Source organism: Falco naumanni, chromosome 1 (genome assembly GCF_017639655.2).
Source record: "Falco naumanni isolate bFalNau1 chromosome 1, bFalNau1.pat, whole genome shotgun sequence".
Classification (NCBI taxonomy): Eukaryota; Metazoa; Chordata; class Aves; order Falconiformes; family Falconidae; genus Falco; species Falco naumanni.
Window position 1 is genome coordinate 5110230 of NC_054054.1, and position 18960 is coordinate 5129189.

At 38.7% G+C, this 18960-nt stretch overlaps 1 protein-coding gene across 7 annotated transcripts in view; it reads right to left on the bottom strand.

Moving 5' to 3' along the window:
- Positions 1-18960, bottom strand: part of SORBS2 (sorbin and SH3 domain containing 2) — a 248174-nt gene that overhangs the window by 79494 nt on the left and 149720 nt on the right. For all 7 annotated transcript variants that reach the window (XM_040609464.1, XM_040609210.1, XM_040609116.1 and 4 more), the window contains one exon: positions 6681-6730. In XM_040609464.1, coding sequence (XP_040465398.1) covers positions 6681-6690 — 10 coding nt within the window. In that variant the 5' untranslated portion in view covers positions 6691-6730. The remainder of the gene's footprint in view (positions 1-6680; positions 6731-18960) is intronic.

An 18960-nucleotide genomic window follows, 5' to 3' on the forward strand; every position in this document is an offset into this window, starting at 1 on the left:
ATTACTTTGATTTTCTTTTTTTTTGATATTACTGAAATTTCATACAGGGCCCCACTGAAGTCAAGAAGAATCACGATTATGATAGAGGCCTTATTTTTATATCTGTATCCTATGACAGGGATTTTTATAAAATTATGCTTAAGGAAGCCCTGCAACTGTTAGTAGAAAATATTTCCTATGACAGCAGTAATTTGAGCCAGAGACATGTGATGACAGAGGAGTGAGCTCCTGCTACGGTCTTTGCTCATTCCAATATTCCCCTGAAATAGCAGAGCCCTCTGGCCACAGGTCTTGCAGGATACGCATTAAATAGTTGTTAACGTTGGCAAACATCAGAGCCACTGCCTCAGGTGTAAGTGGTTCCAAAGACTCATTGCCAATCCCAAGTGCCAAGGCAAAAGGCCAAATCATTTCAGTCAGCAATAGTCGAAAGCAATACACTGCTGGCAATTAATTATTAGCGGTGTACATGTGAAACAATGACAGCATCTATCAAATCTGCACATTTGTTTTAGTTTGCTTACATAAATATAGAATGGCAATGGTAATTAAAATCACATTTTCCATTCTTGTATTCCCTCTCCCTCTGCCACCAACATACACCAGAAGTAATTCCAAGGAGATTTGATAACGTGATGATATCGAGGTTCTGTTCTTATCTGAATATTAGCAGACTTTGACAGCACACTTTATCTAATACAAGCTAAAAGACAAATAATTTTGTTACACTGTCACATTTTTTAATCAAACAAAGCAATTACTTTATTTGTATTTTTTCAAGAGTTACCTTCCTGAATTTCAGGACAGAGAAACTGAAGTGGCAGGAAAGGAAGAAAATGAGAAAACTGACTACAAGTATTTAATCACTGGAACGTCAAGAAATTCTACTTCAAATTAATTTTTAATGTAACTGAATTTAATCAGTTTTATACTTAGTGGACCTGTTTGATATAGCTTCATTCAAGATAGCTAAAATGATGAGAGTCGATTAGCACTCAAATAAGACATAAGTGCACAGATACTCCATACAGAGTTATGCAAAATTTCTAATAAATTATGAATGTGTATGGGCAAGCACATATTTATGCATGATGAATTCCATCTTCCAATCCTTGTTGAGGCCAGGCTCCCATTAAGTTAAAGGCATCATATCTGAATGAGGATCAGAAGAGTCTGCATGCTGCCTCAAAAGACGCAGTTTTCAAACTGCTTCCCTTGTCTGCATGGCCTTATACAGCTGGAAGTTCAAGAGGCTTATTCCAGCCTGTATTCCTTTTCTGTAGCTCCATCAAATTTCCAGCAAACACTAACTATATTCACCCAGATTCTAAAGTTCACGTAACACCAGAAAGCTCTAAGTCTAGAGAACTGAGAATTCAAAAACAGTAAGACAGGCTGAATTAATGATCATCTGCTCACTTCACTTGTAAACTATAAGCAATTAATATCCTACAGCTCTTACTCAAGGAACAAATGCGGATGTGTGAAACAATCTATACAAAATGTATGCATATGAAATAAAAAATGAAATGTGTGCAAATATGTAAACACATATGCACAATTCTCTATGCTTTTGATAGGACAAATTCTTCAGGAGCGAGAATTCTGTCTTCCTAGGTACTGTTTTAGCATTGAAGCGAAGGAGACCTGAATCAGCTAAGGTCTGCAGGCAATAACAGAATATGAAATTAAGCAATTAATTCATAATCAAAACAGCTGCCTAAAATGCAAGTCCAGGACAAATCAGGACTTAGCACGGTTGGTGCCTAGATACTCTTTTGCAAGCCCTACATACTTCCATCAAATCATGAATAGACAAATAAGCATCCTTAGCAGGTACCGCAGAAAACGAAGGAGAAAGGGGAGCTGGGGATTATCTAGTGAGATGTGCTTCTGACAGTATCTTGCAGAGCAAGGGCCATATAGGGACAAACTCCTGAACGCTAGGATCGATGTTGTAGACTTAGCTTTAAAGAGAGAAAAAGAAAGAGCAACCCACTGACTGGAAAAGACAGGTGAGGTGGTGGCTTGCCCTCCATCTAGGAGGATGTGTGTAATTGTGTATGTATGCTAAAGCTCCCTGTGGTGGGGCTCTGGATGCTCTCTTCCTCTTGTTAGCTCACCATTCAGTGCCTCTCCCTTTGGCAATTCCCCTCCTACAATTTTTCTCTTCAGCCTTTCTCCATTCCTCACCTTTCCTCACTTCTTTCTCTCCCTCCCTTAATTCTGTTTCTCTCCACAAAGAAGTACTTTAATCCCTTCCCCCTAAATCCACAATCCCACCAACCGCTCCCATTAAAGACAGCATCACCCTAAGTGAGTCTGTTGGTCAGGTCCTGCTCCACAGCAGAATGAAGCCAATTCAAACCACCACCACTTTCATTTAGGAACGTGGGGTGTTTGTTGGGGTTTTTTTGGGGTTGTTTTTTTTTTTTTGTTAACTTTTTAAAAAGCGTGTTTCAGAGCATCAGTAAAAGCAGCAGCATAAACCAAGTTGGCGAAGATGAAAGGATGGTGACCTCTTGCTAAGAGGTGAGACACAGCAGCTAGGGGGCAGGAAATTTTTAATAAGCAAAGAGAAATGGCACCCAAACGTGATGTTTGCTGATCATTATTCTAGCCACTGTACTTGTGAACGGTATAATTTTCCCCTTTGTCTGCACAGTAAATTCAGTTTAGAAGTCTTTAGACCAGGGATTCTTACTCTCTGTTTGCATTCTGACCTTCTGAGGCAAATACATAGCGCTGGATCCAAACATCCCAGACAGGCAAAACCGCTGCCTCCCTATGTCCCCAGGTCCAACCAGTAGTAGGTCTGGAGATGTGCTCCCTGCAGACACGTGCACCAGAGCACGTGTATATACCTCACACACACATGGCTGGCCACGCAGATCAGAGACGCTCAGAGCACTCGCACTAACACAGACGGCACAATGGCCTCACCCCCTTCCCCTCTCTGGCGGAGCAGGATGAAGGTCCACCAGTACGAATATACACGCACACATGCACAAAGTGTGCTCCTCCAGCAACCGGCCTCAGTCTGCCATTCGTCCCATGACTGGACCCCAGGGCTGAGGATGTCCTGGGACAGTCCTGGAAGGGGCTTGGACAAGAGAGGCCCTTGTGTCTCCCCTCAGGTCCTTGGGGGTCCTTAATCTGGGTTCCTGCCCGCTCTTGCGCCCCTGTGCTCCTCCAGGCTTGTGGAGATGGGCCTCTGCTGGCTGCTGCTGTGGGCCTGGCAGTGGCATGGCAGGGCAGGCTACTGTCTGAGCTTCTCCTGCCGCTGGTGCTCCAAGCCCCTTCATGGGTGTGCAGACCACCTTTTATCACCTAACCTAACACTGACTACACACGTGAACCTACTATTATACTTGGTTCTTTGCTGCTGCTAAACTACAACAAATAATGATCAACAAAGTAAATTTTTTGTAGAATGCCTGAAACACTCAAGCCCACCTCATCTGCTTTAGTGATCCAAAAGTGTCTTCACAATCTATTCAGGAACTCTGCAGGGACCCAAGATTTTCTATTCTTGTCTCGCAGACAAAATGTAAGAGATTAATCCATGTGGTGACTTTCATTAATAATTTTAACAACCACAAAATATTTTCTGTCTTCCAGAACTGCATTCTTTTTCACTCAGATGCTCTTCATGTGCTTCATCTAATGGAAACAGCTAACTTGTTTAATACTTTTAAAATTAGATGCATTTATCAAGAATTATCTGAGTCAAACTCAGCCAAAATATTTATGGATGGACACTAAGAATCTGTTTTAGCATATTAGCTTGCATCCATTCTTTGTATTAGCTTTCCCCCAACATCAGCTACACATGTACATGTGTAGTATGAACAGTAAGCACATTTATCATGTGTTTTAATCTGATGTAAGCTTCATGGGCAGCTCAGGTTTTCTGACTTAAATTTCTCAAAATGTCTCACCAAGTTAATGATGTTTATCAAATCTGTAAAGTACCTGAAGACCTGTGGATGGGAACTCCTATGTATAGTCTGAAATACTATTCTGTTGATGATTGCTGAGTTTAAAAAAGGCACACATTCTACTGGACTACTATTTTTAAATTATGACAGCATTTGAACACCAAAAGAACTGTAAGCCAAAGTACCTTTGGTACTTCTGAAAACCTCCCCTATATCTTACATCTCTTTCTTTGCCTTTGCAAACACGTTTCATTGCTTTATGCTGTTGAATATTCTTTCCTAACATGTGGTACAGAATTAACATCAAACGCTAAAAAATCCCTCCCATATATGGTAGATTACTGAAAACCAAAGCTCTTCCAAACATTTTCTCTGTAGACAAAAATATCTTCTGGAGGGTTTGCTGAGACAGACTGCCAAGTCTACAGCCACAGGGAACACTGGATTAGAGGAGCCCACTCTAAGCAGTAGATTTACTTTTTCTTTTTAGAGCTGCGTATATGCTAGCTTTGCCACTTCAGCAGTTACTGGCATATCAAACTAAAGTGCTCCTTTATCTGCAGGAGTAATTGCCGAAATGTGTATTTTTAAAACAAACTAGTGGCAAATCAATACAATCAAATAACCTATAACTGCATCATGTAGAAATTCCTGTTAGGAAGCAGTGAAATATGAAAAACACCACAAAATGCAGCACTCAAGTTATGTTTAAAGACAACATAGTATAAAAAATAAAAGAGGTAACAACTAGATCAGAACACCATGCAGAACAAATTCCACCTCAGTCACTCTCACTCTCTTCATTAGTGAAGTGATGCTTTATCATCAGATAGGTGCAAGATGTTCACTTTTACACCCTACTCACTAGATTTTATTTTGTTTTTACAGTCAGGAAAAAAAATCTACATCAATAGAACTGATTGGAAATACCACATTTTTTGTCAATACCTCCTTTTGGTGCAGCTGGTAACATGCACATTAATATCAAGCATACAAGATGAAAAGTATTTTTACTGTCTAAATGCAGAGTAGATTAAAGTTCAGCTGAGAGTCATGATACCCTTAGGTAACTGGAAAGGGTTTCAGGCATGTTCATATCCTTTAAGTCTCTCTTCAAGGCTCCTGTGTGATAAGAGGACTCCCAATTCCCAATAGAAGTAATTCAGCCACAGAGATTCCTTAAATTGAGAATTTCTAGCTTACATGAAAACTCTTTGTACAACGTAGAACAAAACCATACTTCAGAGCTGCAGTTGCACAAACTGGCAATTTACCACTCTATCCACATTTTTCAAAGTGGAAGCTATAAAATGACATCTATCATATGATTTTAACTCATATGGTTGCAATGCACAATGTAATCATAGTCAAACGTATGATGATTAGCTGAGTTACTTCTGAAATTATGGTGCTACGAAGCCAGCAGTATTTTAGTACTACCTTAATTACACACTGACATATTTAAGATAGATGTCTTCACTAAAAATGAAAGAAAACGGGACAAATTTCAAACAGTATTTCCATAAATGAAAAGCACACCACCCCAGTTAGTGCCTGTAAAACAATTAAGAACAACCAAAACTGGGGAAAAAAACCCACAAACCCAACCGAGAAATTTCATTTCTCCTGCTGACTGTATTTACAAATGTAGTGGTTTCAAGTGAGCCAATATATTTTAACTTTGCATTAAAAAATTCCTCCAAGAACCTGGTCCTACTGAGTTTCAGTCACTCACCGAGACAACAGGAAGCCTTGTTAATACAGCGGTCTAGATAATGGCAACCTGTGCCATGGAAAAGCTAATCCCTTTGACTTAGAGCGTGCTGCTGAGACACCCAAACTTGCTTCAGAGGTAGTTCGGGTCCTTGGGTCCCACATAACACATCTTGGTAATTTCAAGCTGTCATGGTGCAGCACTACAGTCAATGACAAAACCAATCCTGCGAAGGATGGATGTGCCTATTCTTGTGCCACAGTTCATCTGCAAACCAGACAGTTCCCCTATAGAGTATGAAGAGTTGACTGCAACTGAAAATTTACACCTAACACGAGTGAGGCCAGGATTTCAGCAGTCTGCTTTTGGAGGCCTCTTCCCACTTCCAGCAAAAACAGCAGCATGATCTACCGACTTCAGTGATTCAGGAGCAAATATAAGTATGCTGTCACAGATCATGAAGATAACTGCCTATAGAGTACTTCGTTTGGTGAATACATCTATCACTGCAATTTGAGAGAAAATACAAGCCCCTGCAAGTATAGAAGAGTTACCCTCATCCGATTATACAAATGTAGCTAATAATACATGGTAGTGTATATATATGCCTTAATTTAATGACAGTAGAGAATGAAAACGAAGTATATTTAAAGCATGTGCATTTTCCTAGGAAAATGTGATGCTTTAACACCACTTTTCCATAGCTGTTATGGCCTTATACTACATATTTTTACAGAAAACATACACATACAAAACTGATACTTACAACTTCAGCACAGAAGGCTAAACATGCATGTATATTTCACATATCCATATATATCCATACACAGAAAAACATGTATGCAAATTTTATATATGGAATACAAACGCACGTAAGCAGACATACTATTAAAATATCTTGCTTAATTTGAGTCCAGCACTAACTAAAGCGCAATTTGTTCATGAAAATTTACATAGAGTAGGGACCTTCTCTGCTTACTAAACAACACAGAAGAGTAAAGAAAAATCTCGCAGAAGCAGCATACCTGTGTTCATTTTGACACTGGAGGATTTGCTATAAAAGTCTTCAGATTTCCTGCGGAAAATAAAGCGATCTATTAATTTGCACAAGACAAGAATGTGTGGCACAAAATGGCAGGAGGACTTCTCAGAGGGGTGGAGAATCACTGTGATACAAATGACAGTCCTATTTTAACACAGCTTTAATTAAATTGGTACTGCTTGTCCTTCCAAAGTTAAAGATGAGCTGTCTCTTCCATTATAAGCTACTCTATTTTCAAGTCTTTAGTATCTCTGTTGTAAACATATGCTCTGGGATAAAAAACTAGTGATTGACTATTGGTCTTGAAACTATAAACCATAAAAATTACCCCTATACAGTAATGGGGAAATATTTTAAAGGCTGCTTATAAGCTTTATTCACTCCTTTGTGCAAACTTATAGAGAGTAGGTCTCCAAATAAATTTTAAGCAGCCAAAGTTATCAGGTCTTTTTCAATGTTTTATAAGCAGGAAATGTGGTTGTTTTCATCCAGTGATTTACTATGCCTCTACAGAGAGCACTGACACTCTTAATGTTGTTCACTGTATTGCTATACACAGAATCAGGACATGTGTCTTGGTATCCAGAGTAATCCATTTCAAAACTCCCAATGGAGTCAACAGGTAGGGAATCAAGTCACTATACACCAATGCACTTTTAAAAGGTAGTAATTTGCAGCAAAATAATATAAATTGCACATGGATCTTTTCGTTTAGATATCTCAACTCTATACGGTACTTACAAACAAAATAGTAAAATCCCACAAAACCAAACCACAACCGCAGAAAAAGCATGACATCATACAATAACAGGCAACTTCAACCTACTGATGGTATGTCACAGGACAAACTAGACAGTATTTTCCATCTACTGCCAGTTTACATCACAGCTTTATCATAGGGTCAGGAACTTTACTACCTCTTCTATTCAGGCCCTTTTCGAGATAAAAAGATAAATGCAGAAAAGCTTTCCGATGGTATTCTGCATACTGGCCGGTCTCAGCTGTACTGTTACACATATCCTGCCCACTATCATTACTGAGCGGGCACACACACTGGAGGCCAAAATACTGAAGGCTAAAAAAAGTCATTCTCCCTCTGCACTGTTCCTACATCAAGCTCAGGATAAAACAAATGGGGAAACCAGAATTTTTAATGTAATACTGCTTCAAAAAATACATTAAAAATATAAACTGCCTATGTTGGAGTAAATTGGAAGGTATGCATGAAGGATCCTTTTTATAATGGGAGACTCAAGATACTAATTAATACAAGAAAATATCAGAACAGAATTCCAGCTCAACCGAACAGGAACCCTGCCTGAATTAACTGTACCTCTGAGGTAACACGTATATTGCTGCATTCTCTGGTATTCATAATGAGGCCAGATTCTCCACTGCTTGAAAAACTTACTGGTTTTCAGAAACTAATCTGAACTCTGCTGCTATTATTCAGTCAGTTTTGTGACAAAAAAGATGCACGCTAAACTTCTTGAGATCTACGGAAATAGATATGTGGCCGTGAATAAAGTTTTACTCTGCAGCTATCAGCAAACTACCTCGGAGAATTTCTAAAAAACCTTTTAAAGATAAAGGCAAATTCTATTTTATTCATTTTTTGATAAGTTGTCTTTGACTGAAAATGTGAATTTCTATAACAGCTACAGTGTACCTTAGAGCCTGACATTCCTGCAGTGTTTTCAGGCTGCTAGAGGAGACACCATTTTCAAACCTTCTTTTAGCTTAGAACTGAATCACTGATGGTATTACACGCAGGCAACAAAATGCAACAGGATATTTATTTTCAGACCCAACAAGTACAGAACTTTTGGAACACTGCAGAGCCAAAATGATTTCTAGCAGGTGGCTTTGATATATTTACATAAAGCGTGCTTAACTCTACTCAAGTTTTAACAGACAATACTCAGTTTTAGCACTACAGTTTTGTCCTCGTCAGAGTTTTTCTATCTGAACAGCTTCGGCCGGTTTGCTGACAGCAAGGGACTGCATACAAATCACAACACTTCCACGTTCTCATTTTGCTGAAGAAGTGTGGTAGTCAATACCTGAAAAGTATGCACGTAAATAAGGCAATATAAATTGCACTCATGCAAATAGTAAGACTTGCATTTCATACTAAAATTATTTGGAATTCTGTGCTTCTAAGGAGCTAAACTAGCCTTCAAATACTTAATGATACCAGCACTAGGATCAGAACAAATGGAATGAACTTAACAGCCATGTGCCTGAAAGCATTTTACTCAGCATTCTCTCATGCAGTCTTTAAGATCCTTACTTAATAAAGTGGGGAGAAGGGGGAAGGGAGAGAGCAAAGGGCATTTTTTGCTTTGTACTTTTGGTCCTACTTCATTACCTCCTGAAAGTTTTTATTTGTGAATGGGTTTGTAAGTAGCTCTAACATAGACCTCTGACAGGCAAAATGAATATTCCACTGGAAGCATCAGATACTCTTCACTGCCAAAAAGGATGCCCAACGATCGGCCAAGACACTCAGCTCATAGATAGCGAACACTGCGATGGAATGAATGCCCATAATTATTGTGCAGACACAAAGTGCTACCGGAACGCATGAGTTTGCAAAATCAGAGCTGCTGTTCAGTCACCTAGATCAGGCAGGTTTTCTACTACGCTCACACCCGATCCTAGATGCTGAGGTGAAAGAACTCCAAGTTTAACCACAGTAGCATGCCTAACTTTTGCAGGGGAAGATCCAGGATTAATCTTCATGGAATTCTTCTATAGTTGGCTTCATGGGGCAGAGGTAATGCAGTAGGAAATGAATGACTGTGCCAATGCACAAAAACGGGTCGTCAGGTTGAATACAGCTGCAAATACCATTACTATGGTTTCAATACGTAATACATACTGATGTGTTACTTCTTGATAACTCTACTTCTTGATAGCACTACAAAGATTAGCTCAGCTCAGCAATACTTTGCATCGACAGGCTACTGAAAATACTTGTGGGAATCTCATTGACACCTGCTCTATTTTCTGCAAGAGACCCTGATAGCTAGTTGTAATCACTTCTGTTCCTGGTAAGTTCTGAAGTGTGGGGTGCTGCAGGGAGACATTCTGTCACCCCTTCTGTTCCACATTTATATGGAGCTATAAAAAGGGTTAGTGAGAAGTCAGAGGAGGTTTCCCCGCCCTCAGTTTATTCATGAATATATGACGTATGCCTTTACTGTTACAGGTTTAATTCCATTATTGATCAGATGCTAGAGCACCTACAGCCATAAGGGAGGAGTTCTAACATCCAAACAAAAATCAACTAATAAATGTCAGCAAGTGCTTTGTGAATCAACGCCTAAATGAATAGTAACATGCTATTGCTTGCTCATGCCTCGTTCAGAGAATTAAGTTAATAATTGTTAATAACCACAATCCATAACTACCAACGGACAGAGACCATCCCAGGTTAGAATATCCTTTCCATGTAAAATTCCAGAAAGAACTGGGAGGTAAAGGAAAGAAGATTGATTGGTGGGGTTTGTTGTTGGGTTTTTTTTTTTTTGAAAGCACTTATAGAAACTCCAAAAATTATAATTACAGCATTATTAATAACTTAATATATTGCAAATTCCTAAATGCTGTACAGGAGTATCACGTCAAAAGTATCCAAGCTCATGGATAACTTTTGGCGGTCTTTCTGCCTCTTGCTTTGTAGCTGTGGAGCCTAGACCCCTTTGAAATCCAAGGTTTTCTAGCTGTGTAGCTAACCAGGGGGCAAACTCCAGGATGCTAGTTGCCTGCTTGCTTACACAGGTTTTGAAAGGCTCTTGAAGAACAAGGTGGTAAGTTACCTTGTCTGGTATGTTTTGAATCAGAACATACAGACTCTACTACTGTTTCAAAACAAGCTGGCAGTTTCCCTACAGATTGTGTCTGAAAACATTTTTGACCTTTCTACTTAATATAGTCAGAGTATGAACAGAGGCTCAAAGAAAAAATAATTATTATAACCACCCCCCTTCCCCACCAAGAGTGGTCCTTACAGTTATATTACAGGCATTCTTGGTGCTGAGTACTGTAGGGTAAATTGTGAGTTTGATTGACTTGAACCAACTAAATATTTTCCCCCAAGGTATTCAAAAGAACTTTTTTAAGATGACAGAGATCAACCAGACAGTGTTAACGGACTAATGACTTTTTTAAAAGATTCTAAGTTACCTGTTATTTACTCCCTGCCATTTCACAAAATATATTATAAAAAGCAGGTTTAAAATGTAATTTTCTGGTACAGTATATGTATTAATTTTAAAGCCAAATCTTGTATATGCTTTTATTAGTTACTATCCTTTGTAATTAATACTACCCAAGGACCTTCGGTGAGAGGAGCTATTGGTTTACAATACAGAGTGCAGCTGGATCAACAGTAGGATAGATGTGTGTGTGATCTGACTGGAAAATGATTGATTTTCACTGTCTTAGGTAGACAGCAGTGCCCAGATATTTGGAGAGGACAGGAGCTTTCCAGATTTGTTTGAGAAAGAGTGTCAGGCTTGCATCGATGTTGTTTGCCAGTTTCACAGTTTGAGCTAGAGACAGTAATCTACTCGAGAAAATATCTGCAAAATTACAGAGCCAAATCAGACTGTGATTTTACTTCAAGGATTGTTTTATTTCATTTGCTGAAACATGGCAGGTGATCTACAAACACATATTTATTATCAGGCAGGATTCTATATCCTAATTTGCATGTGGTAGTAAATTCTTTTAATGCAAATCATTCAGACTCTGCAGAACATTCCTGCTCGCAGCTCTGTAACAGGCCAAGATACTTTATACGCCAGCTTACACATTCGGTGAAGGAGGGAAAAAAGTATGAAGCATTAGTTCTGGAAAATAGTGAAGCTGACTTTTATTTCTTTCAGTTTAAACCAAATTGTTTCAGCTGTTTAGCTGTAGCAGGACAACTATGGCAATGAGAATGCAATGAGAGCCTGACAGACTGCAAAATGTTTAGAATGTAGCAACAGCAACTCACACAAAACCCAACTGATCTGAAGCTTCCCCAGGAGCAGAGTCTCTCCTGATGAGCCCATAAGCAGAAGACAGGCATATATGCAGATGTATTGGTTGTATGAAAAAATGTTTGATGAAGCATAGGTAACGGTGCTCTTAATAAAAAATGAGAGGGTACTGAGACATGGTGGAACCTTCTTTAATTTCATTAACATGCAACAACAAGACAACAAAATGGCAGGGAGCCTGTACTAAGATCCAGCCCAGCAAGGCATATGCTGAGCATATGCTTAAGCATATGCTTTAAGTTGGCCCCACAGGCCTATTTCTATGCCTAATGTTAAACATAAATACTGTTTGCCCCAGATCACATTGCCTTACCCTACAAAGAGCTGAACACTCCATTTCTAATTGGTTTCAGATAGACAATCAAAGAACAAAACATAGACAGACAACTGCCATCATAGTTTCTGTAACTTTAACTTTTAAATGATGCTTTACAAGTTTGTGACTTCATCCTCATGTGAAGTGCAGTGTCACTGTACACGTGTTGCTATGCACACCATCTGAAAATGTACTGATCAGGTCATTAAACAATTGGGATGTCTGAATAATTTACACATGGCCACAAACTTCTACTGGAATGCAACATATAGGTCACATCGTAGTCAGCAGCAGTAAGTGCGTGATCAGGGAAAACTGTACATACAAAAGCTCACTTTACTGGATCATCTAGGGAGACACAAAATACTAGTAGACATGTCTGGGCTGCCAAGAGCATAAGTTGGTTTAATTGACTGGGAGGAGATGAGGAGATCTGTGTTTGCAGAACACCTGTCAAAGGTTGGAAGGGGATGGGTAGTTACCCCGCTACAGCTGTTGAGAAATTTTTGTTATAAGTGATATTCTAGCAGAAAACAAGTGATTTCTGAGAAGTGTGGAAAGGCAGTAGAACAGACATGGAAGCTGAATTAATGGTTTTTGCCAAGATGTAGTTAGGAATTCAAATTTGAAGATATTCCAGCCGTCTACAGTATTACTAAAAAACTAACTTAGGTGGGTATCTAACTTACGACTTATCAGACATACAAGCCTACTTCCCGTAGCAAATACTAGCATTATCGTTCAAGGCACTGGTAAGATCTTGTCTTGAAAAATCACAAACATTTCTAATTCCCATAAGCAAGAGTTCAAAGATCACCAGGTATAGGGGAATCCATCGCAGGAGTCTATGGCTGATCATTCTCTATAAACACATCAAGGGACTGGGCATAACTGAAAGTAGTAAAGGAAAAGTGTTGGCACAAGAAATACTACTAAACTATTTCATTTATCTTAAGTGTAAATTAAAAATCATAATGTAGTTTCTATTCCTGACAGCCATTAATTAAGGTGTGGAGCACTTATCAGGAGTGCTGTGGTCAAACTTATGAGACACTGAACTTGACAAGTGTGTGTGAAAACTGTGGCTGTCTGAAGGCATGGGAATAAATCCGATCACACAGGAACTTCTTTCCAGACCCTGGACTCTTTCTAATATTGTTTTTCTGAGAATGCTATAAATGCAAGATTAAGAGAAACTGGTATTATCTCCTCCTTTCGCTCTGTTTCTTCATGAAATTGAGAAAAGTAACTAAGTATCTGATGAGGGACAAAAGCTAAGACTACATGTTTCTAAAGTGAAAGTTCCTTACAGCAATCTTTGTTATTAAATACAGCATTCAGCAGAAAAAGTTAAGCACTTGTATTTAAACCGCTATCAACTTAAAAGTAAGTCTTTCTCTCTAGAAAAAAAACCCGAACCTTAAAACTTCTCCTGTTGTAGCATGTTTTTCACTAGCTATGTTTTCTTTTGACCAGCTATGTACCGAAAAATAAACTTAAGTCAAAGTTCTGCACTTAGTTCTAAATAGGTACTTGCTGTCATCTCAAAATACCACTCTGATGCTTCAGTATCAGAACATTTTCCTAATAATATAACTGCAAGTCTAAAAGGATACCAAGAAAGCTGTTCAAGCTGACAATATTCTGTACATTTTACTGGTTATTTTTACAGCTGCAAAAGGAAAGAGGAGGACAAAGTACTGCTTTTATATTCTGCATTTCCTTAATGCTCTACCACTAAAGCAAATTTTATTAATAATTCCAGTCATGCTTGTGGTGTTTGTGACTTCCCCCCCCTCCCCCCCCCCCCTTATTTTTATTGCTTAAATGTAAAGAAAAAAAAGAAAAGCTCCATTAACTGCTGACTTCAAGTCACATTTCTTACCCTTTTCTCCAGACATTTACTACTGGTTTTAATAATACAAAATTGTAAACTTCAAGCTTTTACTGGTGGTTATTTTTGTTCCCTGCTTTTGGCTTCCTGTTATTTTACAGGAACTGTGTTTGTCCAAATTAACTTGTTCTGCAGGCTGGAAATGGTTTAAGGTTACTGCATGAAAGCATGTCACTGAAACTGATACGCAGTAATCGGTGTCCACAGACTAAGTACAAAAACCCCTGCAACCCTCAAGACAAAGTACCTAAAACTCACTATGCCTCTTCTCAGTTCTTCTGAAGGTTTCCTTGTTGAGTAAATTTAAATGTTACAAATGAGATCCTGTCAGGTAGCCAGAGCCCATAGAGGAGATGGATGCCTGTGACATTCATTTACATGTTGCTTCACTTTGGGACGGGCAGCAAGGCAGTTCTGCTCAGAGGCAGAAGCTCAGGAAGATATTTCAGCTTCTGAACTCCCAGCAGATAGTGGCGTTCATTGTGGCCCCCAGCTTAGTCCTCTGGTTGACACAACCTGCCCAGTTTTCTCCCCAGTGGAACAGGGAACTATGTAGCACTAGCAATACACCAGCTTTCTACATCACTCTTGGGAAATGTAGAAGCTAGTGACAGAAAAGAAACCTGATTAGGAAGTGTTAATCATTTCAACATGATGAAGTATCTATCTTTTAGTAAACAGAATATTTGGCATTGGTACCCAGAATTCACCTTACCGTTAACCTTTTAGAAATTCTTTAAAAGTCTACTTCACATTTTTATTACCCAGAAGGTCCAAATACTTCCAGAATACCCAACTATTTCTCCATCTTTCTCAAGACATGAACGACAAGTATCGTTAGAACTACCTTCCTCTTTAAAATATACCATTTGAGGGTTAAATTTGGGTTCATTAGCGTTCCTCTTTAAAATATACCATTTGAAGGTTAAATTTGGGTTCATTAGCATTCCTCTTTAAAATATACCATTTGAGGGTTAAATTTGGGTTCATTAGCGTTCAAGTAACTACCAAAGAAGTTGGAAACATAAGCAAGTTTTAGTTTCATCACTCACTTCCACGACTATACAAATTACTGGTCATGTGAATACTTCAAGTATTAAAACATTTTCCATGTTTACACAGTATGACAAACAATGCATTTCTGGTCCTTTCTACTAGGTATGTAATATGTACCAATTTGAGACTAAACGTGCATAAATCTCCACCTAAACAGAATTCCATTAGTTTGCTGTGGGTTTTTTTTCCCCCCATGAGTCAATACCACTCCCAACAGAATCAGTGAGAATAGTGTTCATTCATGAAAGAAAAACCCTTTTCTAATTTCCTTCCATTGGTTTTGTCTTAAATATAAAAATATGCTCCCCTGAACTAGAGTTAGGTAATGTGACATCTAGCTAAGAGAGTCAAACCGATGTGTGAGGTGACGTAAGATTCCTTACTTAGGAAGTATGCTGAAGCAAAAGGATATGGTTTTCAATTTTTTGTAACATGCTCATAAAGACAAAAAAAGAATACCTATAACTTAAAAGACTGATATTCACTGGAATATTTTAATCCTTATTTTCTAAAATAAAATTTGATGGGCTCACACAGGGAAACTTTCAGTACCCCTACTAAGTACTTAAAACTGTTGGCCAGTTTTGGCTAAGTCTGACGGAGATGCAGAGGTCACAGTAACATTGAAGGCTTACAAGTTCTGGAAGAAATTCCCATGGAGAATACAGATCTTATCAAAGCCAAATGGGCAATACCCCTTAGCATTATTAGATATAAGTGAAATCATACAGGAAGAAAGAGTCAGGAGTTGTGTGTGGATAAATTCACACACCTTATGATCCCAGCCACAAAACTCCTCCCCTGTAATTTGCCTTGTTAGATATATATAGGCAATCAACAAAAATAACCAAAATATTTCTGCTCTCTAAAAAGGTGTAACTTGAACTCAAGCTTTTCTGGTTACGAAAGCATTCATGCCATGCCAAGCCCTGCATGGATTCTCTGATGACTAATACAGTTTGAACTCACAGAACAGCCTTAGTGTGATTCAGTTCCAAAGGGTGTGTCAACACCAGCAAGTAGGAATGACTTTCTACAGCAAAAGAGTAGGTGCTGAAGCCTGACACCTGCAGAGGGGCTTGACTTCAATCAGCTCTACTCCAGCCCTGCAGACCAGGTGCTTCTCAGCAGAGGAGTCACGTCACACACCTTCCTTGAGCCCATCTTCCACTTAAGTTTTGCTGGTGGATATGCAGATCTATTCTGTGAACCCACAATGACATGAACCAAAGAGCAATAAAATGGGGAATGATCAGAAGATTTTAGTTCAGATTAAGGAGTACTGTTATGAAGCGAACGCTAGAGGAGCCTCATTTGCTGTTATCTGAACAGACATAAGGTTTCCTCAGTTCTGCTGCTCAGGGAACTACCGGTAGCTTTTCAATCCGATAACGTATCGGACTTTAGTGACAGAAAGATCAACTAGAAGTGGCACTGTTCTTAAATACAAACCAGTAAGACTCATCAAGAGTCACAGTTGCCTTTTGGAAGAGGAAGTTCTCTCAGCTTCTCTTAATATTAAGACTTTGATACCTCGATACCTAAATGACTCGGCATTCAGAGGCTTCAAAGCAAGTTAAATGCTACAAACTTCTACCTTCCACCCCGCTACAAAGCCTGCCATACACCATGCTGTTTATCTCATTAACTCTTAGCACACTTTGCCATTTCTGAAGAATCTTAGCATTGCTTTGCATAACTGTAGTCCCGTTAGAGACTTATCTGTTTACAGGAAAGAAGGTATTTAGCAGCAGCAATATTATGTGCTCTCAAAACAAAGAAAACTCATTACATACAACACACGAAAAGCAGGATAATCAGCTTTGCAAGCTTGCATTTGCATGTTTTGCTGATACCATATTTTGCCCTTTCCCAAAGGGCACAATTACCAATTTTCATTTCAAATTCTCATAGCTTCACTCCCCCTTTTCCAAACAATACATATCAAAATAACGCAACTTCTACTGTTTACAACGCTAGTCTGCGCGAAGTCCCAACATGCCTCTATGCTATATACAACAAAAAAAGCTACAATTCTTCCTCATGTTAATAGCTAAAAGAAAGAACTGCTAACCATTATAACTGGGAGCACAGTTAAACTCACATAATTAAGAACTGCTAATACTAGCTATGTGTACCTGCAAACTGAATTGCAGAAGTCCTAGAAGTCTGGTAAATTTTTAAAGATTGGATGCTTGTCTTTCTCTCACCCTCTCAATTCTTAATTGTCCACCAGCACATCTAAGACTTCTGCTTCCGAGCTCATCCTTTGCTGATCCTAGAGCAAGTCAGAAAACCGTATAACACTGAAACTCAGAAAGGTTAAGCAGAGTGGTATAGGAACAATTACGAGAGAAAGCATACAAAAAGGCTTAGTCTTCACAGCAACGTGGGGAGTAAACAAGTAACTTTTAAACTGGGAGAAAAGTGACAATACTTGACAAAAACAGCCAGAAAGAGAACAAAGAAGCACACGAGAAACCTGAATAATACTGTCTGATATCTGCAGGGCTGACAAATGACTCAAAGGCAAATGAGAATCTACAAAGCAACGCAGAGTGCACTTAAGAACATGAAGTAAAAAATATATTAGTTCTTTGCCGTATGCTTTTGATACAATTGCACCCAGAAATTATACCAAACTGTCAATGCATTTTATTAAAACATATTGCAGAAATTTATATTACTGATAGTTATGTGGCAATTTTAATTCCAAAGGCAGACTATCCTAGCGTTCTTGGTTCTAATCATGAAGCAGGAGTCACTAAGACAACCTGGAAAACTTGGGGAAAAAAAAAAACAACTAAAAATATCAGCCTTTGAAAGGAAATGGCATCTGCCTATACAGTAGAGAGAGACTATCAGGCCCTTGACTGATGATTACCAAATCCTGCTGCTGAAAACCACTCACGGGAAGTGCCCCATCTCCTCAGAACTGCCCAGTGATCCGCTAAGTAAAAGGATCAGGAAAACAAAGGATATTGATGTTACTGTTTGCTGCAATTTAAGATCTGTTTGTAGAGTACACTATTAAACTCTACTTCATGAAACGGGTGCACTATTAAACATATTAAATTTATAGCCATTCTCATGGCTTCACATGCCAATCTAGTCACTCATAACCCTACAAGAATCAGCATTGGACTTGTTTATTTTTATGAGTTCAAACCATTTCCCTTTAACTTTTCAGTGACATTTCAAGGGCAGAACTGAACTATTTTTTCATGCAGTCTTACATACTCCAAGGCTTCTTTAGGCCAGGTGCCATATGGTATAGCAGATTATCCCCTGTAATAGGGCATTAACATGTGGTTTCTACACCTGGCTCTGCCATTGATTTTCAACAGATCATTTCACATTGTGAGTTCAGCTTCCTCTTACCCTTCCTGTCACTTCTGGAAAGGGACTGCCTCTGCTCAGCTGTTTCCAGAGACACACCATGGTAGGATCCTAGTCTCTGCTAACATGTACCCCTTCCTCAATGGCTGAAGGCTGCTTTGTACTAATACCAATAAACATTGATTCCTCATATTTCAGTTGTTGCCAAGAGAGACTGTTTAACCAGAGAGCGTGAGTTCCAGATATTTGCAATGGTGGTCAAGGAAATAACAAAGAACACTAGTAAATTATAGAAAGATTTTTTTAAAAATGTTGATCAAATGCAAAGGAAATGCCTGAAGTTTCATTATACCTGCTCACCCTTTTCTTCGTTGCATGAATAGCAGCTGCCAAGAGAAGACATTAATGAGTTGATAATAAAATCACTGAAAGATTCTACAACCACAAAACTGTGCTAAAATTATTAAAATAAAACTTGTTCTAAGCACATTTTAAAACTAATAATTCCCAAGATTATTAATATTACAGTTCTTCAGATAAGAATTCCTCTAACCATTACCTACACAGCATATGGTTTCTGCTACAGAAATTATTATCCCTATAA